Here is a 27,233-nt window from a genome sequence, read left to right on the forward strand (position 1 = left end):
GTCCTGGTACTGCACTGCACTGCACTAGAGCGCAGGCACCCGGAAGACTACTGCCCCTACTGTTTGTTGCAAATCATTTTTTTGTAAGTTACGTTTTTAAGTTTAAGTTTGAAAGTATATTCGGGAAATAACTCTTGCATTATTTGATAAGTTATTTATTAATTAAAAAGACAATTTGTTGAGAATGATGATGCCACATATTTTCATACTTCACTGTAATCAGATATTCACATTCATTCTACACCCAGACTGAAAGGTGGCAGTATCGGTCGTACTCCTAAAGTAACAAGGTTTCACGAATCTATCTGTAAACATGGCAGTTCCGTGGAGCTAGCGACAGTAAACAACACTGTAACGGTGAAAGCGTCAAAATAATAGTCCGCCAACGTTTGTTTGAAAATCCGGTTTGGCAACTGTTTAGGTGGTTTACACGGCATATGCCTCTGCTTGTGTCATTTTAACAGTCATCTTGAAATTAATTAATTTCCCAGATTCATATAGCTGATAAAAAGTGCTTTATGTATACTGTTTCTGAATCATAGAATATAAAAAAAAAAAAAAAAATAGAATATAAATTAATAAAATGTGCCTATAGACTGTTATATAAGAATAGGCAGAAAAGTGTTGCAAGTTGAACTTCCCCTATTATGTGACTATGCAGTACAAATTGTTAACACACACACACACACACATACATAAATATATATAACGCATACTTTTATGAAAGTGGTGCTGGTGAACACGTGAAAAAACAACAATTCCTTTTTGCAGGATACAGCTATTAATAATAAGTTAACACATGACAATTATTTAATAACAAATAACTAAGTCAATAACCTTTGACTCCATATCAGTTAGGAAGACATAGGCACTGTACATCTGTAGGCGAAGACTGTAAACCTACTGTATGTGACTCAGCTGGAGCTTAGCATGCCCTGGTACCTACAAAAGTGATTCAGAATCATAAATAGAACTATTGCCTAGTAGGTTTCCACATACAACAATTTTACACATAGGTTATATGTACAATGGGGACATGATTTTATACAAAAGAAACATAACTATAGACAAATAGAATAGCATTCTGGATACAAATTCTCATAGATGAAGCTAAATATCTATATAATTAAAATATAAAATAAATATGCATTTAAAAGGATAATCAGTGCGAGGCTGGGCCACTATGACATAATGAATAGCTGATAAGACTGACGGCTGCCGGGGATGTCGTGAGGTTTTGGTCCCGATAGACCGCAGTCTCTTACCAGAGGGGAGTTTTTCAAAAAGACCTGACCATGGTGGGAGGGCTCAGCCATAATCTTCCCTGCTCCAAGGCCCAGGAGTTGTGCAGGCCCTGGAGTGATTGCAAATTGCAGGCAATCACCCTCTCAGTAGAACGAATGATACGCTGCATTCTGCGGTTGTCTTTGGCAGTGTGCCTGATGGTGATGGAGCAGGTTAGGATGGACTCACTGATGGCAGTGTAAAAGTGCACCATCATGGCCTTTGGCAAGTTCAACATCTTCAGCAACCTCAGGAAGTTAATTATCTGCTGAGCCTTCTTTGTTAGGCTCAATTCAGGCCTCAATGTCTATATATTAAAAAAGACTTAGTACGTTGTATATGCCAGTCGACTGAGGTTATTATACCCGGGTACATACAAAGGCGAAGCGATTCAGATCACAATATTAGTATGCACTGTACTTTCTAAAAAGGACCTGTTGACATCTTTATGCAACTAATTGCAAAGAGTTAAAGAGTGCCATTATTGTGTTCCCTATTTAAAATATATATGTATATACAATATGTACACAAGCATACACATACTGCACAATATTTATATCCACAAGGAAGTGTTCCTGTATTTTTGTAATTCCATCTACTGCACTGGTCGATTCAGGCCTAAATATCTATAGACTTATTTAAAGTACTTGTTATAATGATAACATTTCATCTCCATGTACAATGTGTTATTGACTCAGCCACACAATTTAAAGTTTATTAGTAGACGATAAGTGTAGGCCTAGGCCTATAGTATATGACTCTGCTGGAGTCTATCATGCCCTTGTACCTAGAAAAGTGATTCAAGTGTCAGCATCTATCTACTCAGAACACCTTCTCTCTTGAAAATACATTTTTGGATTTGACATTTCCCAGAATTTTATGGACAAATAAATTACTTTTTTCAGGTGAACTACACTATGCACTATATTTTTTAAGTAGGCTTTTTGTATATATATATATGCATTTATAAGGGCATTTCAATAGTTTCCCCCCCTTTTTGGTTGGTATTTTCCCACGTTTACGTGTATTGTGTCTTTGGTAGCACATACGATTTATTTAATAAATCTTAATTTTTCGTCCTTGCAAATTTAAACCTAAAAAAAAATGCATTTCGACTCTTATTTTGTTTAAAATGTACGAATGGCGGCCATATTGAAATGTTTTGTATTGTCGCTGTCTACTACACACTGCTTCCGGCCATGTGAGAAATGCTTTGGCCATGTGAGAAATGCTTTGCCCATGCACGTTTATTTTGTACAGTACAAATTCTTAGGTATTCTTAAAGTGTTAAGTGTTTGTGATTAATTTCCATCAAAATGAAGAGGAAGGTGGCAGAAACAACTACGGAGGTTGGCAGTGAGGTAAAATACTTGTCACATTATGGCATTGGAGAGTAGTTCACGTTACACCTCATATATTTTAGCCACCGCTATTGCTAGCATGCCTGATATCAAATAGCGTGGTATAAACTCAGTTCAGATTATTTAGCTAACTGAGCTATTCGTTCTGTGCCATATGTTTGTTGGCAATTCAAAGATCAGGACTTCAACACTAATATATATTTTCTCACGCGTTTTGACAGGCCTGTGTGTGTGTTAATAAACTTTTTTACTGGCGTAAGTCTGTTTCTGAGGTAGTGTTCTAGCTCATATTGATTTATTGATAACACCGTTCATATTTTTAAGGAAGAGATGACAGTGCACTGAGCGAAAGGTTGTGTTTCGATTTAATGCAAGCTATCGTTAGAGCTTCCCTGTAGTTATCCAGCTTGCTTTTCTTTTTATGTGAAGCCTACATGCCATGTCGAGACAGAGTCCATTGAGGCGAATCGAAGTGAAGATGAGGACGAGAGGCCGACGAAAGCTCTTAAGAGCGACTCAAAGGACAAGCCTTCCAATACTGGCCTCATTCGACCATTGAAAGTTTCTAATAAGGAATTATACAAAGCGCCCACTCCGGAGGAGCTGAACCAGCTGAAAGAGACCGAGAGTCTGTTCCACTGCAGCCTGCTCAAGATGCAGGTCAGTTTGGGATTATGATGGATATGGCTCACTCCTACCTTTGTCACGTTGGGAGTCTATACATTATGTACATCGCATTTGAGATCATGTGTCATTTGTGAACACAGAGCCGTTTACTTCTATTCTGTTAACCTATTTACCCATTACATCGCCATGCAATGTGTATTTTTGATGTTATAGTTGTGTAGTCTGTGGTGATATTGCTTTGCTAACTAGTTGTTTACCCTTACTCATGATCAGATGGAGGAACTCTTGAAGGAGGTGGTTTTAAGTGAGAGCAAAAAGCGACTTGTGGACTCCTTCGTGCTGAAGATCACTGAGCTTCTCCAGTCTGTACCAGAGACCCCTGTGGTCGAGGTCAGTACATTGTGACCGTATGTTTGGCCCATTGCACAGCTTTTTAACTGCAGCAGGCTTCTGAAAGACTAGTGTCATTCTGCCCTCTCTCATTCTTAGCTGAGCGACACAACTTGGCTGGCAAACGTGGAGGTGCCGTTCATCCTTGTCCCCGAATCGACCAAAGGCAAGTTCCACATGGAGCCCCCTACCTCTGTGGCCATGATTGGCAGCTATCCTCTGGGCACCTGCATTAAACCAGGGGTGGCTGTTGACTTAATGGTCACCATTCCTTCTGTAAGTCACAGTTATGGAAATCAAGTATACACTGAATTTTGTGATAAACGTTCATGTTTAAGATTGTCTGTTACTTATTATGCACCCATAATTTGTTCATTACATATGTTTTAATATTGTTTTTTTTTTTTTAAATGATTATTGCAGTATGTTTTATAACCATTTATGCTTGAAGCTTTTCTTCTTTGCCTTGTCTCAGAGTGTAGTACACCCAATGGATGCCATCAACCAGCGTTACTCGCGTAAGAGGGCACTATATCTTGCTGGCCTGGCAGAGCATCTCCTCTCCTCAAAGGAGGTTGGAACACTTCACTATTCTTGTCTCCATGGCAACCGTCTCCGACCCATTTTGCTGCTGACACCGCCAGGTAAATGGTCCGGTCTCCTCCTGTATGTTCTTTTCAACTTTCCCAAATTAGAAACTAAAGTTTACAGGGATATTGCTGCCATGTTGAAAGCAGGTCTGTGTGACGGGGAGAAGGCCAAACTGAACCAAAGATGTTTGATCTGTGGACTCTTTGTCTGAGGTGTCCCATTATAACAAAAATTGGACGAGGCAGAGGCAAGGACCTCCATGACGTTAAAGCCAAGTCCAGTATTTTTGTGTAGCAGGACACCTCGAAAGGCAGTTCTACCCCAGTTGACACAACTATTCAGGCAAGCAGGAATGGCCCACAAAGGAAATATGTGTTGGGCCACAAGGAAACATGTTTATCCACGGAATTAATCACATTTACACCACTCAGTTCACAAGTTTCTAGAGCGCTGACATAAAACAATGATTAAACTAAACTAAATATCGGGACACCTGCCAGCCAATCAGGAAGGAGTATTTCTCGTCTTCGGGGTATAACCGCTTTTATCAGCATCTTGGCAGATCCAGGTTTCTGTGTGGTAGGTCTGGATCAGCATTCTGCTGAGAGATTAACAGCTCTCCTTTGAGCGGAACCCTTTGGCGTTCTCTGTGCCTGCTTGGGCAATGCTGGAGAGAACATGACTCCCTTTGTCACACGCACAATGTGTTATTTTTTTGATTGCTAGTAATTGTTTTAGGTTTCTCCTTCTCACTCTCACAGGTACAAACACACACACACACACACACTTAATGTTCCTTGACCAAAAAAAAGATGTTTGTTCTTTTACTTTTGTGCACCTCCAAGGCAAGGACGCTAGTAGCCTGACACTCCGCATTCATGCCTGCCCCCCACCTGACTTCCTGAAGCCTGGTCAACTCCACCCCCAGAAGAGCAAAATTCGGACAGAGTGGTTCACTGGTATTGATTCCCCGCAGCCAGGTAAATATAGCATCTTTGATACGCCTTAATTAACTCATGTTTAGAGAGAGTGGTTGTGGACATGAGCATCAGAGCATTTATTTTATGAGTGCTATTGCTTACTGAGTCCTTAAACTAAGATCTTTTTTTTTTTTTTTTTGTCTTTTCCAGGAGGGCCTGATGTTCCCACCCCCCATTATAACAGCACAGTGCTGGGAGATCATCTTCCTGGTGCCCACCTACAGTTCCTCTCTGCAGTCAGTGACCAGTGTGGGGCCTTCAAAGACGCGGTTGCCCTGCTCAAGGTGTGGCTAAGACAGAGGGAGCTGGATCAGGTAGGTTCTCCTTATACACTCATTTGACACTGTGACGGGCAGCATGTTGGACTACTGAAGTGTGTTTTAAAGTAATTTAAAGGTTTACACTTAAGTTTGGTTTGTGGAACACCTCTGAGTTACTTTAAGTGTGTTTTATCTGGGTCCTGTTGTGGTAACAGCAAAAAGTTTTGCTTTTTAGCGCAACCTTAAACATATTTTTCTAAAATCCCTGATTTCTTCACCTTTCCATTCAGGGCTCTGGGTGTTTTGGTGGGTTTCTGGCGTCGATGTTGGTGTCCTACCTTCTTACGTCTCATAAAGTCAGCAACCACATGTCTGCCTATCAGCTGCTCAGGAATACCCTGCACTTCCTAGGTGAGGACTTTGTTTCTTCACTCCTTGGAACTCTCTTTTTTGTTCTTGTTGTAAGCTGTCCTTAGAGACAGTGTTTACATTTTGTAATTAAAACCTAGCTCTGAACACCCTCTTACAATTAAATTAAATCTCCATGTTTCACTGTTGTGTGGTGTCTTTGCATGTGAACCTCTCGATTTGTTCTCCTCTCAGCTTCAACAGACCTGACAGAGAATGGGATCACCCTGGCCAGAAGCCCCGACTCAACAGCTGTGAGTTGTTTATCTAAGGTCCAATCATGTCAGGCCTGTGTTGTCTTCTCATTTTTTTCATTTGTAAGCCATCAACCAATCACCCGTCTTCTTCTTTTTGTCCCCACCCCTCCATCAGCCCAGTCTCTCAGACTTCCACAGTGCATTCCCAGTGGTTTTTGTTGACCCCTCTGGACACCTTAACCTGTGTGCCGATATGACAGCCCATACCTACAAACAGGTGAGATGATGCATTGACACTTACCCTCTGTAAGCCGATGGCAGGCCGTGTGGACTGTTTAAGTGTCTATTTGGATATTAACGCAATCGCCCGCTCCCACAGATCCAGCACGAAGCTTCGCTGTCAGTGCGGTTCTGGGACGACCCCACCATGGACAGTTTCCAGGCCCTGCTTATGACTGCTAAACCTTTCATCAGAACCTACGACCACGTCTTCCAGTGAGTAGCAGAGAGATCACTCTGGCTTGGTTATGCCAAGTAGTGTCTGTCAGTGCGGTTACATGTGTCCAGTTTCCGAGCGTAGTCGGGGTTCAATCGAAGATCCAATTCATGTATCTCCCCAAATCTAGATTTCCTGTGTCCGACTGAAATCCGATTTACACCCCCAGATAAGTGATGGGATTACGCTGGAAATCGGACAACGCGCGCATGCAACTCTCGAAACTAGATTACAACTGGACAACAACAACTTTTGCGCATGCTTGAGATCCTGCCCATAGACATATATACATGCATCATATATGTCTATGATATGATAATCGCTGCTAGACGCTCACTGTTCTTGTGCTCTCTCTCATTCACTTTGAAATACTGAAACGAAACTGAAACTGAAACGTTGACTGCGACTGTTTTGGACAGAACGCGCTAATTCACTGAACAAATATTTTCATATTACTTTTCCACCACTTGTTAGTCATGTAATCCATTCATATCGATGTGAATCAATCAATACTAATACAACTTTAACTGTGATGTGTTTTTGTTTCGTTTCACAACTTATTTACTGTATAATCAACGGTAGCAAATGCCCGCTTGTAAACATTCCACATTTGATTTGAACTGACGGAGCCAAGATCAGGAATTGTCTCTGCCATGTACCGTGAGATAACGCAGTTAACCCCCCATGGATAGAGAAGTCTGGCTTTGGCCGAAATCGAGGTTATGCCATCATGTTACCGCAATGAGTGTCTGGTGCTGGAAAACGAATTCTCCTCTAGTTAAGTAGATAGGCAATGGAGGAGTGGGGGCTTAATTTGGAATATGAATTTTGTAATTCCAAATGGAATTTCTCAAACCACATATAATGTATTGCCTGTATGTACAATGATCAATCATCGCTGCACCATGTCAGCTGAGTTGAACTATGTCCCTATATCCCTGAATTGCCTATATATTGATATCTCATCTCTCCCTTATTCTTCATGACTGGTGTGTCCCATTCTCAATCTCTTCCATACAATTCACCTCCTCTCTCTCTCTCTCTGTCTGTTTGTCAGGCTGTCTGGGTTGGCGAAACTGCAGTCTTCATGCAAGAAACTCAATCTCTTCAGCGAGCTCATGGACCACAGTGGGAACTACGTCCGCACTGCCCTGCCTCTTCTGCTGTCCCTCCTGCAACGAGGACTAGGAGAACGGATCCGCCTGCTTGCCCACTCACTGGCTCCTGATCTCGAGGTGAGGCTTCTTGGTACCGTCATGGTATATAGGTTTATGCAGAATAGTATTATTGATTACTCATGTGCGACAGATCCAGTATTAAGCTCCCACGATGACATTATAAACACATAAAAATGCTGATACTCAAAGTTAATGCTAACCAATTATAGATGAGCTAACAGTTGTACAGTTTTCACGCTTCACATGCCCCGTGTTAGTAGGCTGTTTGTGATTTCGTGGTTGATGTGATTTTGCAGTGGCCAGTGACCAGTGAGCCCCCGAAACACAAAGACCAGCCACCCCTGTCCTTTGGCCTGCTGCTCAACCCAGAACACCTGGCCTCTGTGCTGGATAAGGGACCTGCTGCAGACAACCCACAGGTTAGCATCACTGCACATCAGTAACACCCCCCCCCCCCCCCCCTCCCCTTATTTATTTCTGCCTTAGATGAAGCAGATTACAGTAACTAGGAGTTTGATTAGGCAGTGTGCTGTCTGAAGATTGAACTCTTGACTTTTACATTGTTGTGTCTCTGCTCCACTGGTTTTAGCAGGATTCAGTTTCACCATGCCTTGTGATTTCTTCAAGCCAGTCATATGTGATCACTTTCCCTCAGTATGGTGTCTAATGCTCCACATGATTGTATGTGTGTGTGTGTTTGTATCCATGTGTCCGTACTTGTGTGTGTGTGTGTGTGTGCGTGTGTCTCTCTCCCCAGGCTGAAGAGTTTCGTCAGCTGTGGGGTGATCGCTCTGAGCTGCGGCGCTTCCAGGACGGCTCAATCACTGAGGCGGTGCTGTGGGAGGCCTCCACTGCCTGCCTCAAGAGGCTGGTGCCTCAGCAGATCATCGGCCACCTGCTGCAGCTGTGAGCTCAACCTACCTCTGTCTCTCTTTAGCAGTGTGTCTGGGTAGAATGATATGGGAGGAGTTGAAAGCGTAGGACAGAAAGCCTGAAATTACATTTTTGATAGGATAAGACACTTGGATTGTTAGTAATGGGGGGCAACAGTGATGAAATGTCAGCACTCAACATTAACAAAATACATGATTGGATGGGAAGAACCTCAACATTTGACCTCCATTAGAAACAAGTGTAAGTGTTGGTTATTTTCTTTCTTCTTCCAGTCATGCTGATCTACCCTCCTCCTGTGTCCGTTACGTTGGTGGGCTGCTTGATGATGTCATCATAGTGCGACAAGAGGTAGGTCTTGCACCTGTAATGTTTTGTCAAATCATAGCCGATGAATGCTCTATACATTTCTCCTGGTTTCCAATTCAAGAAGGACTTTTTCAGTTTAGTTTTTCTTAAATATTTTTTAAAATCTTATTTTCTACTGAAGCTCTAGGACACAACATTCTAGGGAAATAAAAATAAATGCATCTTAAAGTATCTCAACAGCTATGCCACTTTTATCCAGAAGGAGTCAGTGCTGCATTCATAGTTTGGATCATGATGCAAGATATTCCATGGTCACTGGTCTTTATAAGAACAAGGGCTCTTTGAATGCATGCATTGTTTTACATGTATAATTTATTCAGCTATGTGATTCATTGTGTGTGTGTTCATCCTACAGAACTGTGGCACAGGAGAGGAGGAGAGCCTGAAGGTTGTTCAGAGTTATGATGACCTGAGCCGTAAGCTGTGGCAGCTGGAGAATCTGCCCCTGTCTATCACTTCAGTCCAGGGAGCCCACCCTGCCCTCCGATACACACAGGTCAGTCACACACACACACACCCACACACACATACACACACAAACACACACCCATTCTGTGTCTGTGTCTGCGAAAGAGACAGTATATGTGAAGGCTGTGGCATGCTTATAAGCTATGAATGCGTATAGACACACACACACACACACACACACACACACAGATATGTGTGTGTCTATAAGCATTCATAGCTTATAAGCATGCCACAGCCTTCACATATACTGTCTCTTTCGCAGACACAGACACAGAATCGCCTAAATGTAAAAGGCTCTCCATGCCCTCTTGGACGGACAGACAGACAGACAGACAGACAGCAGCACACAAAAAGACAGACAGCAGCACACAGAGAGAAGCACACACTCTCTATCACCATAGTATAAGAAGCTCATCCTGCCCTCAGATGAATACAGGTCAGTCTCATACACAGGCAATCAAACACACACACTCACACGGAGCGACTGTTTAATATAGTACAATATCCTGTGGTAATTATGCTGTCTCAATTTCTAATTGCTCTATAACTTCTTGTCTCTATAATTAGCTGTATCAGATTACTGTGTTTGAAAAAGCCAAGGCCTTGTGGTAAATGGCCTCCTGTACAGGACCAACCCCAGTTAGCTGACAGTCTCCCCACAAAGTATCCAGCCATGCTGAGACTGTGTTTAGTGTGAGTCTGATCCTCTAGTCTGCTTCAGTAAAGCTATGATGGACGGCCAAGATCCTCCTTACCGTCATAGGAAGAAATCTACACCTCTAACAAGAAAGGCTGTTTGTCAGACATTTTCCATTGAAGAATATGGAGCCCTCTGCTTTTGGAAACCTTCAGTGCAGCAAAAATTATGTTTTAACATTCTCTAGATCTGTGCCTCGACACAATCGACACATGCATGCATTGGCAGCTGTAAGCCCTTATATGGACAAGTTTGTGGTTTTCAAAATTGTCAAAAAAATATGATTCGTGATGTCAGCGGAGGCCCTGCTATTCTGGTGTACCTGTTCATACTTGCTTAGCCCTATTGGGAAGCTGATATCTGTAGTTACTCTTGGTGCATCAAATCAGAGTTTAGTTAGGTACTGTCTTTGTCACAGTTGTACAGTTCTTGTTTTCGTATGACAGGGCTTCATTTTTGCCACCATGCTCCATGTCCATTGGCTCCTTTGATTTGTTTAAAAATAAAACAGTTGTTTTTGTTGAGATAATCCAATTTGTGACAGTCTTCAGCACAACCGAAACTGCCATTCCTTCCAAATCAAGACCTCTGGAGGCTTCTGTTGAGTTCCCATTGAGTGACCCAGATGGTTGTCTCCTGCACGCGGCATGGAGCGTGCAGCACGAAAGCTGCTTCTGTGGAGGGGGATTAGTGTGACCACCATTCTGATTTTCAGCACATTTTTATCAATAGCACCATTACACCCCCAAACCCTGATAATTTTGGTGACTGTAATTGCAATGTGACATTTTCATACCATTCTAATGTGCATAGATTCTCCTAGACTCGCATGGATTTTCACCACAAAGCGCACACACACACACACAGATTGTTGAACACCAGACCTAAAACCAAAACCAGAGGAAACCCATAAATAAAGAAATGCTTTCAGACGTGAATGACGTTTCCTCTCTCGGACCATTCACTCCCTCCTTCTCTCTCTCTTTCTCCCTCCGTCGCTCAGGTCGTCCCCCCTGTCCCAGTGCGGCTGGACTACAAGCGCTTTGCCCGGGAGAAGAACAGCCGCGCTCTCGTGCCTCAGGAGGGGAAGCCATGCCCTGTCTACATCACCCCCATCAAAGGTAGCCACACACCACAGAGCACTGTCACTCGCCCCAGTGCCACAGTGGACTGGTTGGCATTATGATCTAGCAGATCTGCTATGTTTGTGTGCAAGCAAAAAAAGGCATATACACTGTGTCTCAGTGTTTCATTGGTGTGTGTGTGTGTGTGTGTGTGTGTGTGTGTGTGTGTGTGTGTGTGTGTGTGTGTGTGTGTGTGTGTGTGTGTGTGTGTGTGTGTGTGTGTGTGTGTGTGTGTGTGTGTGTGTGTGTGTGCGCACGCGCAGTGATCTGTCACATGGAAGGCAGTGGCAAGTGGCCACACGACCGTCTGGCCATCCGCCACATCAAGGCAGCGTTCCACATCCGCCTGGCAGAGCTGCTGAGGAACACACACAAGTACCCCTGCAACCCCACGGCCACACACCTGGACGTCTGGAAGGTAGCTTATCTCGTGTGTGTGTGTGTGTGTGTGTGTGTGTGTGTGTGTGTGTGTGTGTGTGTGTGTGTGTGTGTGTGTGTGTGTGTGTGTGTGTGTGTGTGTGTGTGTGTGTGTGTGTGTGTGAGAGAGAGAGAGAGAGAGAGAGAGAGAGAGAGAGAGAGAGAGGCTTGTAAAGATTAGTGTGTATTCTAGCTAACATACTGGTGTGTGTTTTCACAGGATGGGCTGGCATTCCGGATCCAGGTGGCGTACCAGCGTGAGCCGCAGATCCTGAGGGAGGTGGTGTCCCCAGACGGGATGCTGCTCATGAGGGACAACCCCGAGGCCCAGGCCCTGGAGCTCGAGACCCAGCACAGGCCCCTACTCACCAGCACACTGCATGGGTAAGACCACACACGCACACATATACACACACTCAACCAATTCTGGGCCGCCAGCGCTTTTTTGGGGGGAAACAAGTTTTTTTGTGGTTGATGTAGCAATTTGTGTGTGTAAGAAAAAGGAGGTTTCTTTTGTGGTTGATGGAACAATCTGTTTTTATTCAAATGAAGTGCGCAATCTTTTTTCCAGTAAAGTGCGCAATGTTTATTCCAGTAAAGTGCCGTAACGAAGCCACACACACACATATATACACACACACTCACCCCTACTCAACAGCATGCTGCATGGGTAAGACAGTGATGCCAACTCGTACGAATTGATCCGTACTAATACAAAAATGTGGTGGAAATATGGCGATACGAATATAATGACTCATTCATACGAATTTAGGGTCAACTTGCAATATGATTTAATGAATAGAATACTTGTGGTAACTCGAGAAATAAGCAAAAATATCTCATGATTTGGCCTCCTGCTTACCAACGCGGAGGGCGCCATTCTTGTTTACATTGACCGACGTGATACGCTTGAGCTGATTGGTCGACATTATAGCTGCAGCGACAGAGAAACCAATAGGGAAGTTCGGTTCATTGTAATCTATTTAAGTGCACACAAGTGATTGGGAATGTGTTTTATCGCTATATGAAGACTATTTGCTTTGGCAACAAACTCACACAAGCACCGCTGCTGTCACTGCTCTTTTGGGTGTTGTCGAGCAGTACTTTCCACGTGACGGTATTCTGTCTAATCAAGCTCCGTCAATTTGCCTTACTGAGTCTTTTCATTTAGCTCAATCTTTCTGTTGTGGACAAACTATTTCTCATTTTTTATACGTTTTTGAATGTAGCAAACTTTATCATTTAAAATTATGGCTGAAAAAAAAAGAAGCCACCATTTCCTAGGAAACAGACTTTCTCCCAGAGTAATACCAAGGAAAACACTTCTATTAGTTAAAATCCTGTGTCTACCAGTCATGCCTTTTGCTTATATGTCAGTCCACATTAAGCATTACCCATAGTGGACTCTATGATGTTAAGACACACATGTCTTCCATCAAACACAAAACAGCCAGCACCCAAGTCCTAGGGAATAAGAGTCTGCTGCCAATAGGTTTTGAGACCCAGTCCAGTGGCATGACCCTGACTGAGAAAGTCACCTGTTCAGCCATGATTTTTTTTTATAAGGGTTGCATTTTGTGTACAGAAACTTGTAAAATATGAGATACTTCCACCACAATATAAATAAGTTTGCCAAAATACACTATGACACAGCCAAATTCACGTGATTAAGAAAAGAGACCCTCTCAAAAAGTGATCTTGCAGACTACAAATAAGTCTACGTTTGTAGGCTGAATGCCAAAATATTGTTTCTTTTACAAGTACATATCAAAATTTTGCCCGTGGCACCCATTAAGGCAGTACAGATTTCACTTAAGAAAAAATACTAATTTACTGGGGAAAATACTAATTTTGGAAACATTGAGTACAGATTGGCACACCACAATGTTGGCAATACTGGTAAGACCATACACACACTCACCCCTACTTACCAGTAGCCTGGCCATTACCAGCCTGTGACTCCATTTCATTCCGTCTTTCAGTCTGGGCCAACCCAATGGATTTTGGTTTCCAAGATGGCCGGGTGCTTATCTTGAGGTTTAAAATCATTGGAGTTCCCTTAACCAATCAGCAACCTTTAGTAAGCATTCGGTAGATTAAACTCTTCCCAAAGCCAGTTGGGAGAAGAGCTACGACGTCCTTTCCAATCATAAAACTTACAAGAAAATACTCTTGTTCTCCTTTTAATTTTCTGATGTTCTCGAGAGTTGAGACAACTTTTCCTATAGCTTTTCGTGTCTTTTCCTCCAAGGCGAGTTTTGCGTCACAGCTCTGAACTGTTCGCTGATTGGTCCTACAAAATTTTGAGTCCTGGAGACGATTGTCAACGGGGTTAGGCCAGACTGAGTATGAGCTTGAAATCAATTCAGGCGGAAATACGTAGGCTGGTGTCACCAGGCTAACTTACCAGCACACTGCATGGGTAAATTCACACAAACACACACACACTCAGCAGCAAACTGCATAGGAATAACTGATACACACAAATTCACATTCTTTCACCTCCTTGTCAGCCTGCATGACTCCAGCAAGCACACACTTGCACACCACCTCGGTAGAAGCACGTTATGTGACTCAGTGACTCCACGGTTACCACGTACGCATGTAGACACTCAATCACACCGGCTCTTTTTCAACAGAACAACTACTCAACTGTGCAATATATGGGTCTAACTCACATATGTCCAGCACAGACATCTGTGTCTAGCTGATATGAGAGCCTACACAGATACACACAAACACACATTACTACTAATACTAGTTCTAATTTAGCACACACATTAATGGAGTTTTTAACCCCCCCCCCCCCAGCCTCCAGCAGCAGCACCCATGTTTCGGAGCGGTGTGCCGGCTGGCGAAGCGGTGGCTGGGAGCGCAGCTGTTCAGCGCAGACGTCTGTGAGGACGCAGCCGACCTGCTCGTGGCCTACCTCTTCCTGCACCCCGCACCTCACACCCCTCCCAGGTGAGATGGCCAGCACCTCAGTGCCCTTCCCCCCCCCCCCCCCCCCTCTCTCCCCCTCCCTCTTTCCTGTCTGTCAGTCCACACCATGCCCTTCCTCCTTTCAGCAAGGGCTAGAGGTAGCAGTGTCCGCTGTCATTGTAGAATACAGACTGCGCTGTCGGGCACATCATTGCCATAGCCCCCATAATCAGTTTGAGGCCTGTGGCATGCAGATTATAAGTACCATTTGTGGCATACGCATTTGTGGTAGCCCTACTGCATGTGAAGGCACATTTACAAAAGGCAGGAAAGGAATTAAAGGAAAGGAAGACTGAACATGTGTTTACGTTATGCTAAGAAAAGTTAACTCCATCCCACGAACGATGATGTGCATCCATATCGAGTGCACAGCCTTTTGAGGTCGAGTTTGTTTTGTATTTGGCCTGTGTCTTGATTTGGCAGTTTGTTTGTTTGATAGCTTGACTAGTTGTTTTGTATTTCAATAAATCAATGTATTTATTTGATCAAGAAGGACCGTGTACATTCATGAACATTAAAATATAAATGCACCCAATTATAGCCAAAAGGCTAGTTTCCGTTGGCAGTCCCCCTGCCAGAGTGAAAAAGGCTATACAACCTTAAAAAAAGGCATTAACGTATATATCAAACATAACATTGACAATATAGCACAATACACAAGCAGGATTTTATCTGTGTCTATTGATTTGGCAGTTGCTTTGTTTGGATTTTTGATTTTTTTTTGTATCTGGTTGATGAGTTGTCATTCAGTATGTGCGATTGTGATATTGCAATGGCCATCTATCAACAGCAATGTTTCAGGGGCTTGTATCAACCAAATGTTTTTCAGTGCATTTCTGTGAGCATGGTGCGTTACTCATCCACTTACTCAATGGTGACTTTGTTTTCATTACTCTTTCTTTCACACGTCCTCCTCCTCTTCTTCTCTCTGTGGTTATTCACCTGTCTCTTTCACACTCTCTTGCTGCCTTTTCCTTTCTGTCTTTCTTTCTCTGTGCCCTTTCTTCCCTCTCTCTGTCTCTCAGTTCTCCTCAGGTTGGCTTCCTCCGGTTCCTTCACCTGCTCTCCTCCTTTGATTGGAGGAACACTCCGCTGGTGGTGAACCTCAACAGCCAGCTCACAGGTACCCTGCAGCTCTTCCCAGACACTCCTCTCCTGCACTCATACTCAGCACAGGAATCTCCCTAAGAAACCCCACGCAATATGCTCATTTAGCCACTTCCTCAAACCCAAGGGCTCGCATTGTTTATAAACTCACACCTGCAGGCATCTGTTTCATCACCACTGTGAATCTTCAGATTGCCAGTTTAGATCAGAATGCCCTCTGCATTGGTGGTAATTTATGCCTTCTGACTTCCTGTTTTCCTGTTTTCCCCCGCAGTGTCAGACTACACAGAAATCAAGAATGACTTTGTAGCTTCCAGAGAATCTCTGCCTACCATGTTCATCACCACGCCCACTGACAGGAAGCAGTCCATGTGGACCAAAGATGCTCCCTCAGTACAGGTATCCCTTTGTTCCCCATGTTTCCCCTGCAAGGCTCCACTTCCAGTGGGGTTCCAGTCCTTCATCAGACTATCAGAATTCACAGATAGCTTGAGTTGCTCCCCAATGACACATCTTGACCACAGAACTGCTAATCAGCCGACATGGAGACAAACCAAGAATCCTCCCTTAAAAAATATATAGTATTTATGATCTCAAATGTAAATGTTGCTAGTATTTCTGTTCTCTGTGAACTCTTCCCATGCTATGTACCGAGCTAACTCCATCCTTTCGCCAGTGAAGCCATAGCATAAACATGGCATTGTTTATCTCCATCTTGTGTCTTGTGGGCTGCTAGTTCCTTCTAGAGGCATGTATTTAATAGCTCTGTTGATTTTGTTAGGCAAATGACTGTAAGTGGCGCCTCTGAAAAACGCCTCTGGCTGGTTTATGTGTGGTTTAGGTCATCAAATCTCTCCCCCCCTCTGTGTTCAGATGCTGCAGCGCGTCATCACTGTGGCAGCGGAGAGCCTCCATGTTCTTGAGGCACAGCTCACAGACGCCACACTGACACAAGATGTGCGGGTGAGTGTACACGTACACACACCCTCACTCACTCACTCACTCACTCACACCCTCACTCACTCTCTCTCACACACACACACACACACACACACACACACACACACACACATACACACACAAACACAAACACAGATAGATTGATGGAGCATCTGACACTCCAGCTAAATTACAAATGGCATCCATTATTCTGTGTGTGAGCTCTAATCAGTTAATGACCCCTAAGAGACTGGAATAGTGGATCATGTGCCATGTTGGTTGTATATGATTTTCATTAATCTCTCTCTCTCTCTCTCTCTCTCTCTCTCTCTCTTCCCCCCCCCCCCCCCCCCCCCCCCCCCCCATAAGGTGGCCTTCCGACCGCCCTTGGACGCGTACGACGTCTTGATCTACCTGAGGCCCAAGCAGGTGCCCCTGGTGGAGAGTGCGGTGGATCCCCCGAACCACCCCCCTCCCCGCGGCATCTACGAGGGCTCCGTGACCGGAGGGGCGCTGCCCGTGGTCGATTTTGACCCCGTCAGCCTGTACCTGACAGAGCTCAGAGTAAGTCAGCCAGCCTCCCACTAGTGCGTGTGTATGTGGGTTGTCGTCAGGAGGTCGCAGTTGGAGAAACGTATACCAGCGTGTAGCGTTCCCTGCATCCTTTAGTCTCACTGAAAGACAGAAGATGCCTTCTCTGAATTTGTTTGTGTTGTATTTGTGTTCGAGGCTAAGATCAATTCTGTTGGCTTTTCCAGGAAGCTTTTGGAGACGTTGCCCTCTTCTTCTGTGACCCCTATGGCGGTACAGTTATTGCGGTGGTATGGAAACCAAAGGCCTTCACCCCACATCCATTTAAGGTTGGTGTAATGGGTGTCTGAGGAGATTAATGGGTAGATGTGTTGGGCTCTGGTCATACATGCATGCATGTTGCTCTAGCTGCATGAGGTTGAAGACAACTTGCTTTAAAATAGCTGCAGTAGGTTGCTCCTCCAATTACCTCAAATGTCTTCATAGTTGACGGTGGTGTTCTTTTTATTTACTTATAAAATGACGAACAACACAGCTATGTTTTCATAGTGTTTCCTGAACTTTTCACTTAGCTCCCCAAATACAATACAAGCTTTGTCTGTGGAATCAATATAAAGGCCTAATCCAAAGAAATGTGAAACATGACCCCCCACTGCTCTCCAGTCAGTCCACATACTCACCCCGCACCGCCCTTTCTCTCTCTCTCTCTCTCTCTCCCCCCTCAGACGGGGATGATGGGCGCCCGGCGTGTGGAGGTGACAGAAGACAAACCCTCCACCGTGCCAAACGTGGAGGCCATCCTACTCGACTTCAGTGTCCTTGGGGAAGGGCTGGTCCACAAGGTCGTGCCAAGGACGGAGAAATGGGTGGTCTGAAGATCTGGCCGACCCTCTTTGAACTCTCTACATAAAGAGACTGGATCGAAATTGTAATGGTGAAACTGTAAATGGCTTTTTTTGTAATTATTGGATTTGACATAAAAACAAGCCAATCGTAACAAATCTGTAGTAAATGTGGAACTTTTTCTTGATGTAGCGTATGCTCATGTTCAAATTGGAGTAAGAAGACGATCAAGCTAAAGCCAGAGCCCTCAGGGAAAGCCCTGATAGGTTGAAGGCATCTATGTGCTGGTCAATCCATGTCATTGTGAGGCACATTTTGATGGCTTTGGCATGGATTCGTTATGTGATCTACTGCATCATGACACCCATGGCATCTCATACTAGTTTTTATCATGGACATTTTGACATTTGGCATTTGACATTTTGACCCCATTGTATAGCGTATGATAGTTTGATGTTATCTCTGGTGGTGATTTTTTTTTTTTAAAGCCTCTTTCTAAAATTTTACGAATTGTTTTTAACAATGCAGTTGTTAGACCTCTGCGAAATTGCAGTGTGCAATCCCAAGCCGTAGTGCTTAGTCAAAAGTTGCGCCTGCAATCATAGCTCCTAACAAATGAAAGCAACCTGCTGAAATTCAGCACAAAAAAAAGAAATGATATGGAGTTTGAGGTAATAACCGTATATCACCTTTTAAGCGCTCTCAATGGCATTGTCTTGCATTGAGAAGGTATTTAATAAAGTTTAAAGGTTATATGGATGCTTAATTAATAAGAAAGGAAACTTATATGAATAAAGTTTTCTTAGTAATGTCTTTTAAATTGGGATGTCTTTAAGCTTTTTGTGAACCCAGAAGCCAATTTTGCCAGGACTCGTCAGCAGGCAGGATTGTTTTCAATTCAGTGTTTAGACTTGAACACCTTTTCCAAGGAATGAAGGAAGTTCAGGGAAACTTGCCTTTCCCAAGAATTGAGACACCAGATGCGGTTTCTGTACCCCATTGTTGAACGACATACTATTCCTCAATCAAGATGATATCAAAAAGACTCTGCCTGCCAAAAAAAGAGATTCCTGATATTTCTGGTGAGTGGTTGATTTTGAAAAGCCCATTCTAGAGACCTGTCTTGACATGCACCGTCATCACACTGATTCATACTTCTAGTTTAATTCTTAGTTATATTTTTATGCAAATAACTGTGAATCAGTAGTTGTTTCAATGCAGACCATGAGAATAAATTAACGTGCAGGTTTATTTATGTCTTATCCTCACTCTTGGACATTGGCTGTCAAGTTAAAAAAAGAAGGGCCGTTCAAAAATTACATGCGCGTGTTCTCCTATAAACAACCAACTCCGATGGAGTTATCTTGGGGTGTAAATCGGACTTCACTCGGACACAACAAATCTAGATTTCTGTAGTTACATGAAATGGATCTTCGATTTAAATCCAAAAGCCTGAAATCCGGACACGTGTAACCGCAGTGAGTCACTGACTGTTTGTTTAAACATATCATTTAAACAAAATATTAGTCTGGGGTGTATGCAAGCAGTGATGGCTTTTGTAGTTTTGTATTGACACCATAACTATGATTTTCATGCAATCTAATTTAAACTAAGAAATGAAATATATTATGGAATTGAATAAGGGGTTCTCTTTCACCCCTTTAGAGTTCAAAGATGCAGGGAATAAACAAAACTTCCTCACGAAATGGCCAAGAGCAGATGTAACCGACTCTGGACTGATACAGCAGACTGGATAAGAGCAACATTTTGTGTTCTCTGTCCAAACTGCAGTTTGAATATTTGTTATTCATTGGTTATTGGGGGCCCAAGCAGTCTGCAGTGGACTGGCACACTTTTTAAAATACCTGCCACATAAAATTAAAGACTGTTTAATAACATTGGCTTCAACAGACGCAGTGTGTTGAGTCTTGCTATCTTTTTTTTTGACACATGAATCCAGTCCATGCACATGCTAAGATGAGAGAGGATGGACGGTATTTATCTACACAGGCATTTAAGGTCTGAATCTCATATTTTTATATATAAATATTAAACATACTAATATAAACTCACTTTGTTGTGGTTCATCTCCCAGAATAAAACATTAACCACACTTCTGGAAAAGAATACAGCTTTAGAACCGTCTAGGGTTCTTTATCAAGTCATCAAGGATTTTGATGCCTGTTATCAAAATAGTGACCGACAATTCGTGAGGGTCTGAATCCGTAGGTCTGTTGCAGTTATAAAAAAAAACTGATACACACTTCACCTTTGCAACAACAACAACAACACATGTTTAATTCAGAACATTCTGTAAACAACCCCTAGTTGTTTTTCAGGCATTCCACTACTCCACATATGTTGTTGCACAGGGGCACCACAGTCTTTTCCGCCCCATCCGCAGCTGAGGGTTACGAGGTCCTCAGCAAAACAGTGGCAGAGGCCATGCGAGCCCCTGCTGCGCTAGTAGGGTGCTGCAGGGCTTGTGTTTAGCGGGCATTCATGTTTGATTTTAACATGCTGAGCTTTGAAAGGAAAACAAAAGGCAGACATGGTCTGCATGACGCGTAAACGCTTCCACATGGCTACTGTCTGCCATGCTTGGTGGTGGAAGAAATACCAGACAGGAGATACATGTGTGTTGCCTGCTAGGTGAAAGTTCAGAATGTATGTGTCAGTTGGTGGTCAAAAGAATAACGTCCTGTGTCTTAAGTTTTGCCATGTACAATATATCTTAAAATGGAACTACCAAGAAGGCTATTTCTTATCATTTGCTGTGAAGACTTTAGTTTTAAGCTTCAAAAATGCCCAGTCAATTAAGGATAGACCTGGAATTGTTGTTTCTACATTGTCCCTTTTCAACATTTTACCCATTTCTTAAATGATCATATTTTTTTGACGTTTTTTTTTATATATTCATAATGTCACTGACGGTTTCCATTCTTGTGAGGGACAGGTGGATTAAAGGACATTTTCAGGAGTAACATCTGGTCAAGTTATTTGCATAAAATGATCACACAGCTGCCAAAAGCTTTAGCTTCCATTGTCTATGACGCTATTTCCCAGTGGATAATCTCACCCTGGCATTTACCCTCTACATAAATCAAATGTGTGTTGCGCAATCTGTTTGACGCACAGCGGGTTGATGCCTAATTCACCAGGTACTCCCCTCAAGCCACAGCAGAATTTCTCTGAAATCTTCCTGGTTTGTTTTATTCAGTTGTCATTCCACTGATATGACATCAGTTGACAACTCCAGCTTTAATGTTTTGGAGGCAGCAGAGAAACCTAAAAGTGACTTTGCAGACACTAGGATATCAGTCAGGAGATTCACTACACACAAAACCGTAGCCCATGTATTTTGATTTTAAGCACTGGTGTAGATTACAGCCTGTTTATCATGGAGATGAATCATGAAACAGAAAAAAACGTGTCTAGATCACATAATTTCTGAATTCCTGTTAAGCTGTCTTAACTTAATTCATAAGACAATATGAGGAACAAATATAGTTTTTATTTTACAGATGCAAACTTTCAGTTCCTTACATTTCAATTTAGCGCAGTAAGTGGATCTTACTTGAATTTTGACTGGTGATTACAAATAAAGTATTTTTTTTTATTATTATATTATCTATTTAAAGATCATCAAAATCCGCTTTGGGACATCCGCTTCAGAAATCTGCATTGCACCACCAGATAGTGTGTCAGAGTGTGAACAAAGACAAAAAAAAAGTCTGGGTGGGAGGAGGAACTAGGAACCAGTCATGCAGGTCATAGGAACACAATACCAAGGCGAGGGAGGGTGTGTCCCTATCGATGAGCGTGTACATGTTTGTATATGTGTGTGTGGAGGCTATTGCTTCAGCAGGCGGGGACCCAGCAAAGGGCTGGACCTGTTTGGATGGAGGCTTTATAAGAGGAGGGTGGAGGACCATCTCAAATTGTGCTCCGGCAAAAACCACATAGCCACATACCCTCTCAGTGTAGGAATACAGGCGCCAAGGCAGAGCAGAGAAGATGGGCAGGCATCAGTACTACCTGGAAAAGCTGTCTCGCAGCTTCCAGATCCGCAACAAACTTCTACGCCAGGCCCTGGCTGAATGTCTCGGCACCCTCATTCTGGTGGTGAGTACTCAGTCTGAGTTCCTTGAGTGTGGTGGAGCGTTGGCTCTTAATTCAGATGGTTCAGTTTCGCTGCATGAAGGAATGTTCCGGGAAAAACCTTTGGGCCTGGCCAGAAGTTTGCTTTCCCAATGAAGGCCGACCGGGTTTAAAAATGAAAATTCTGAGAATAGAGCAGTGTGGTTTATGTTTTTTTTTTGTTATGCATTTAACTCAGGATTTGAGTGAGTTCATCATTCATCTTTCATTCATCGTTTTTTTTTTCTTTTACAAAAAAGCAGAGCATCATTTTATTCTATTACATTCAGGTTCTCAGGATGCACAATCCAATTCTACAGGTGACATGCAGCTGGTGAACAGACAGGCTTTTCAACGTGCACCCATGTGTGTACACCATATGTTGAAGTTGTGCAAACTGTATTACTTTCCCTTGCAGCTCAATGCTTAGTATCTGTTACTCAGATGTGCATAATCTGCCTTTGTAAGATTGAGCTCTCTCTTTGTTGACCTGCTTCACAAGTCACAGCAATATAGAATGAGTGTCAGGAAAATGGACACAAGTCTCTGTCACTTGTGTTAAACATTTAAAGGGCCATTATCATAGACGCTGAAAAGGGCAAGTAACATTTAAAGGGGCTTTTTTTTTTTATTCGATAAGTTGCTGGTAAAGGCAGTGTGATCCATTACAAGTCATTTGTATTATATTTTTCTTTTCAATTAATTAGTAATAACTCACTCATATCTATGATGTGGCAATGAATTCATAGCCAATGCAAACGGGTACAGGATACCTTCTTTTTGTATGAAGTCAGAATAGGGTACCTTGGGAATAGATGGATGAAAGAAAGACAACTTCCAGGATCCTGGTGCTCATCCCACCCCAAGCAATTCAGCTGAAATGAGGTGGAGATGGAATCTTATCATAGTCGTTAAGACAAATAAACATGCTGTAGACAGGCATATTTCCTGCTACTGTACAAACATCCTGACAAAAAACAAACATTTTTACATCCTATTTTGGCCCAGAGTTTCTGCTTTTCATGGTCTGTTACAGAAGTTACACATACACTGATCCATTTTCAAGTTCCTCAATGATATTAGCTTACAACCTGCATGATTACCAGGAAATGTCTTTCAAATAGTCAATCTGAGTATGACGTTTTTTTTGTTGTCAAATCGTGCAAATGAGGACAAAAGGGTAAAGGAACACTGTTTGCTCATGCCCCTCACACAGGACCTGGCTCATGTTTCCAACTGTGAGCAGACCATATAGCAAACTTTAGCATCCTTCCCATTAATGCAAAAGTCAGCAGAATTCTAAATCTGGTGAGCTTTTTAGGTCCCTAAACCACTAACCCTAACCCTAACCCTATCCCACTGAGCCACATTCTGGACATGTGAGCCAAGCAGAAACTGAGCCTTGTGTTTTCATTGGTCTGGGATTCAAAACCAAAAAGAATTCACAATCTCCTACAATCCTACAAAGCATTTGAGTAACTTGTATGAATGGGCAGCAGCACTAGGACAAAAGGATCTAATATCTGTCATGAGTCGGGAGGGAGTGACAGGTCCAACGGGGTGACGATGCTGATTCTGCATTCCATGAATGTTTGACCATAATGGGATGCGTCCTCACCCAGTGCAATCCATCATTGGGCTTGTACCGATGACTAACACTGAACACGTGCCACGAAGCCCGTAATTAGTTGGATGTGAGCCTATTCTGAGAGTGTAATAAAGAATATGTACTTCATATATGTATGTGAGTGAGAGCAAGTGACAGAGAGAGATTGAGAGAGAGAGAGGGAGAAAGAAAGAAAGAGGGGGGAGAAAGTATGTTTCTGAAAGTAAGCTTTTTCCTATGTGCATTTATAGAATACTGAGTAAAGAAAAGAAGTTACAAACATAAAACGGTCAAACTCTATCATCCAACATGAAAGCCAGAAGGAACTGAATAGTTCAAAAGTATTTGTCGAAAAATATCATCCCTGCCAAGTGCCAATAATGTACAACAAATCAGATTTCCATCATTACTAAATAGGTGTTTTAATCTTATGTGTTTACGGACACACATTTCAGCTGATAATAACCACCTTCAGTTGACTTGACTTATGTTTGCTTGTCTCATTGTTTTGGAATGGATAGCTGACTCACAGAATGTGGCACAACGACAGAACTGATTATTTCAATCCATCTCCAGCTTAATCAACTCAATTAAATTGGGATACTAGTAGACTCGACAGAGGGTTTTCATTTTTCCAGTGCATGTAAGGTGAGGGGGGTCATTTCACTCCTCCCACTGCCTGGTGTCAGATTATCACAGTAACGCTAAACAGCCCCTCTTTGTCCTTCAAGGTGATGCCGATGAGTGGTATAGGTCCATTTGTCCGCAACTTGGAACTGGAGAGAAATGCACACATAGGACAAACTCTGTCCTCGAGACTCTCTGTTGACGATTCTGTCCTGGCATTGTCATAGTTGCTATTTCCTCCACTGGTATATCTATGCACAGAGCACAGGAACCAGAGTGACCAGAGGTACAATCAGAAAATCTCTTCCTGTTTAAAAAAAAAAAATTATGAATACCTGCTTGAGTGATTTTGAGTTGTTGAGGTCATCTCAATTAATTTGATTGCACTGAATTGAGTTGGAAAGGCAATGTGAGGTTAAATTTGTTTTGAGGGTCTCTTTCTGGGGAGCTCTTGCAGAAGGCTTGACTCGTATGTGTGCTGTATGTGTGAAACTGACGATCCTGAAAGGGTGTGGGATCTGTGGTTTTGCTGTGACGTTGGTGGTCCAAGTTCCTGAGCAGAAATTTGTGGTTCTGAAGCTAACTCTCATCTTTTTTCAACCCCTCTCCCCTCATCCCCCGCTCTCCCCCTCCTCTCTTTCTGCAGATGTTTGGCTGCGGTGCCGTGGCACAGCAGGTACTTAGCACTGGCACACACGGCATGTTCCTAACCGTCAACTTCGCCTTTGGCTTCGCCGCCATGCTTGGAATATTGGTGTGTGGCCAGATATCAGGTACGCAAAAGTCTCGTAAAATGAGATTCTGAGCCGGGCTGTCGCGCTCACAGCTCTGCTCAGACTTACAGTAGATCCAAGTGCTCTACTGAGCTCAACACCTTCATTACATGATTCTTCTCTTTGTGGTTTATCTCTTGGAGTCTCACTGAAGTGATGTTATGTTTTTTTGCTCAGGTGGGCATCTCAACCCAGCTGTGACATTTGCTCTTTGCCTCCTGGGTCGAGAGCAATGGAGGAAGTTTCCTGTCTACTTCCTCTTCCAGACCATTGGTGCCTTCTTTGGTGCCGCTATCATCTTTGGTCTCTACTTTGGTGAGTACAAGCAGTTACAAGCAGCACTACAGTCTGTAAGGCAAGGGTGGGGTCAGTCAAATATTTGAATAGTAGTAGAGGTTTTGGGGCAATCAGCTTGATTGCTTTATTCTGGAGCTTGTCCCAATAGAAGACTCTGTATATTTTCCCTAAACCCTCTCATCAGTCTTTTTTTTTTTTAAATCATGTATACCTTTCTAAGGTGTGTCCATGTGAAAAGGGACAAGCCAAATATGCTTTAAAGAGTGAAGCAGTCACATATTGCCATATCATTTAGTACAGTTTGAAGTGTTTTTTTTTTGTTTGATAAACCATTAAGTTAATTACTGTTTTCATGTGTTGATTATCCCCAGATGCCCTGTGGGACTATGCTGGAAAGGTGCCAGATGAGCTGCTTGTTGTGGGTGACAAAGCCACAGCTGGAATATTTGCTACATACCCTGGCAAACACCTTACCATTGTAAATGGTTTCTTTGACCAGGTCAGTGACTGAGTTTCATGTATTGATTTAATTCTTCTCAAGCTCTTGCAAGTACAAATCAGCTCCATAGAACAATGACGGGGTTATGTGAGGTTTCATTCAAATGACCTTTTTCGTCAGAATCAGAATGCACGCAAACAAGGACATACTACCACAGAATACCCACTACCACAGTATGGGTGCTGAATTATTGCAAAGCATGCCTGGACAGCCTAGACACCTGGGCATAAAAGCAACGATTTAACGATTAAATGAAACCTCAACTAAAAAAATAAACTCCCACTGAAACCAGATGTAAATTTAAGGAACTCTGGCTTCAAATGAAAGCAAAGTTCGAGATTCACACCGACTTAAAACAGGATTATATGCAATACAAATTTGAAAATGAATGTATTCAAATCAACCATATATAAGCATGCATAGAATTTATAAGGCAGGTAATACCAAATACCATCGGTCACTCACACACAATAAGTAATGGCCAACTCCAAGATCACCTCCAAAGTCTGATTAGGCCTACTCTGTTGCATGCCTCCTTGTAGACCATTGGCACAGCAGCTCTGATTGTATGCATCCTGGCCATCGTGGACCCTCACAACAACCCCATCCCCAAGGGCCTGGAGGCCTTCACTGTGGGCTTTGTCGTCCTTGTCATCGGCCTCTCCATGGGTTTTAACTCCGGCTATGCCGTCAACCCGGCACGTGACCTGGGACCGCGCCTCTTCACTGCCATAGCCGGCTGGGGCCCGGAGGTGTTCACGTAAGTCAGTGCATGACTCATTTCCCATTAGTCATGCTGGTTGTCAGACGAGGCACCTGTGTCCCTGCATGCAACATCAAAACCATGCCAGCAGGATTATAGAGGTGTTAGGAGTGACTCAGTATGTTAAAGTTTATTTTGTGACACACTCTCTCTTTCTAACTTGTGTGTCCATACCTATTTTCAACACAGGGCCGGGAAATGTTGGTTCCTGGTGCCGGTATTTGCCCCTTTCCTTGGTACCATCGTTGGCGTGATGGTGTACCAGCTGATGGTGGGCTTCCATCAGGAAGGGGAGGCGCGTGATAATGCAAAACATAATGATGCCATCGAGGAGTCAGTGAAACTGAACGATGTCACCACCAAGGACAGCAAAGACCTTGAAGCATGA

General features: G+C 43.1%; 2 protein-coding genes across 2 annotated transcripts; both read left to right on the top strand.

Annotated features, from left to right (window-relative positions):
- Positions 1-2,503: 2,503 nt before the first annotated feature.
- Positions 2,504-18,831, top strand: nol6 (nucleolar protein 6 (RNA-associated)). Its single transcript, XM_080853196.1, has 26 exons — positions 2,504-2,645; positions 3,075-3,305; positions 3,546-3,662; positions 3,762-3,938; positions 4,138-4,306; positions 5,099-5,233; positions 5,384-5,547; positions 5,784-5,904; positions 6,097-6,155; positions 6,274-6,375; positions 6,478-6,593; positions 7,652-7,829; positions 8,069-8,191; positions 8,530-8,678; positions 8,939-9,014; positions 9,388-9,528; positions 11,201-11,318; positions 11,585-11,739; positions 11,959-12,122; positions 14,550-14,702; positions 15,746-15,843; positions 16,102-16,226; positions 16,701-16,790; positions 17,136-17,330; positions 17,525-17,626; positions 18,023-18,831. Exons 1-26 carry the CDS (start codon positions 2,601-2,603, stop codon positions 18,170-18,172), a joined length of 3,453 nt encoding a protein of 1,150 aa, XP_080709322.1. The 5' UTR covers positions 2,504-2,600; the 3' UTR covers positions 18,173-18,831.
- Positions 18,832-22,157: 3,326 nt separating this feature from the next.
- LOC308376331 (aquaporin-3-like) lies at positions 22,158-27,233 on the top strand (the record flags this gene model as incomplete). Its single annotated transcript, XM_080852627.1, has 6 exons — positions 22,158-22,265; positions 25,160-25,286; positions 25,464-25,601; positions 25,955-26,082; positions 26,625-26,842; positions 27,035-27,233. 6 exons carry the CDS (start codon positions 22,158-22,160, stop codon positions 27,231-27,233), a joined length of 918 nt encoding a protein of 305 aa, XP_080708753.1.

This window comes from Sprattus sprattus, assembly GCF_963457725.1.
Source record: "Sprattus sprattus genome assembly, chromosome: 15".
Lineage (NCBI taxonomy): Eukaryota > Metazoa > Chordata > Actinopteri > Clupeiformes > Clupeidae > Sprattus > Sprattus sprattus.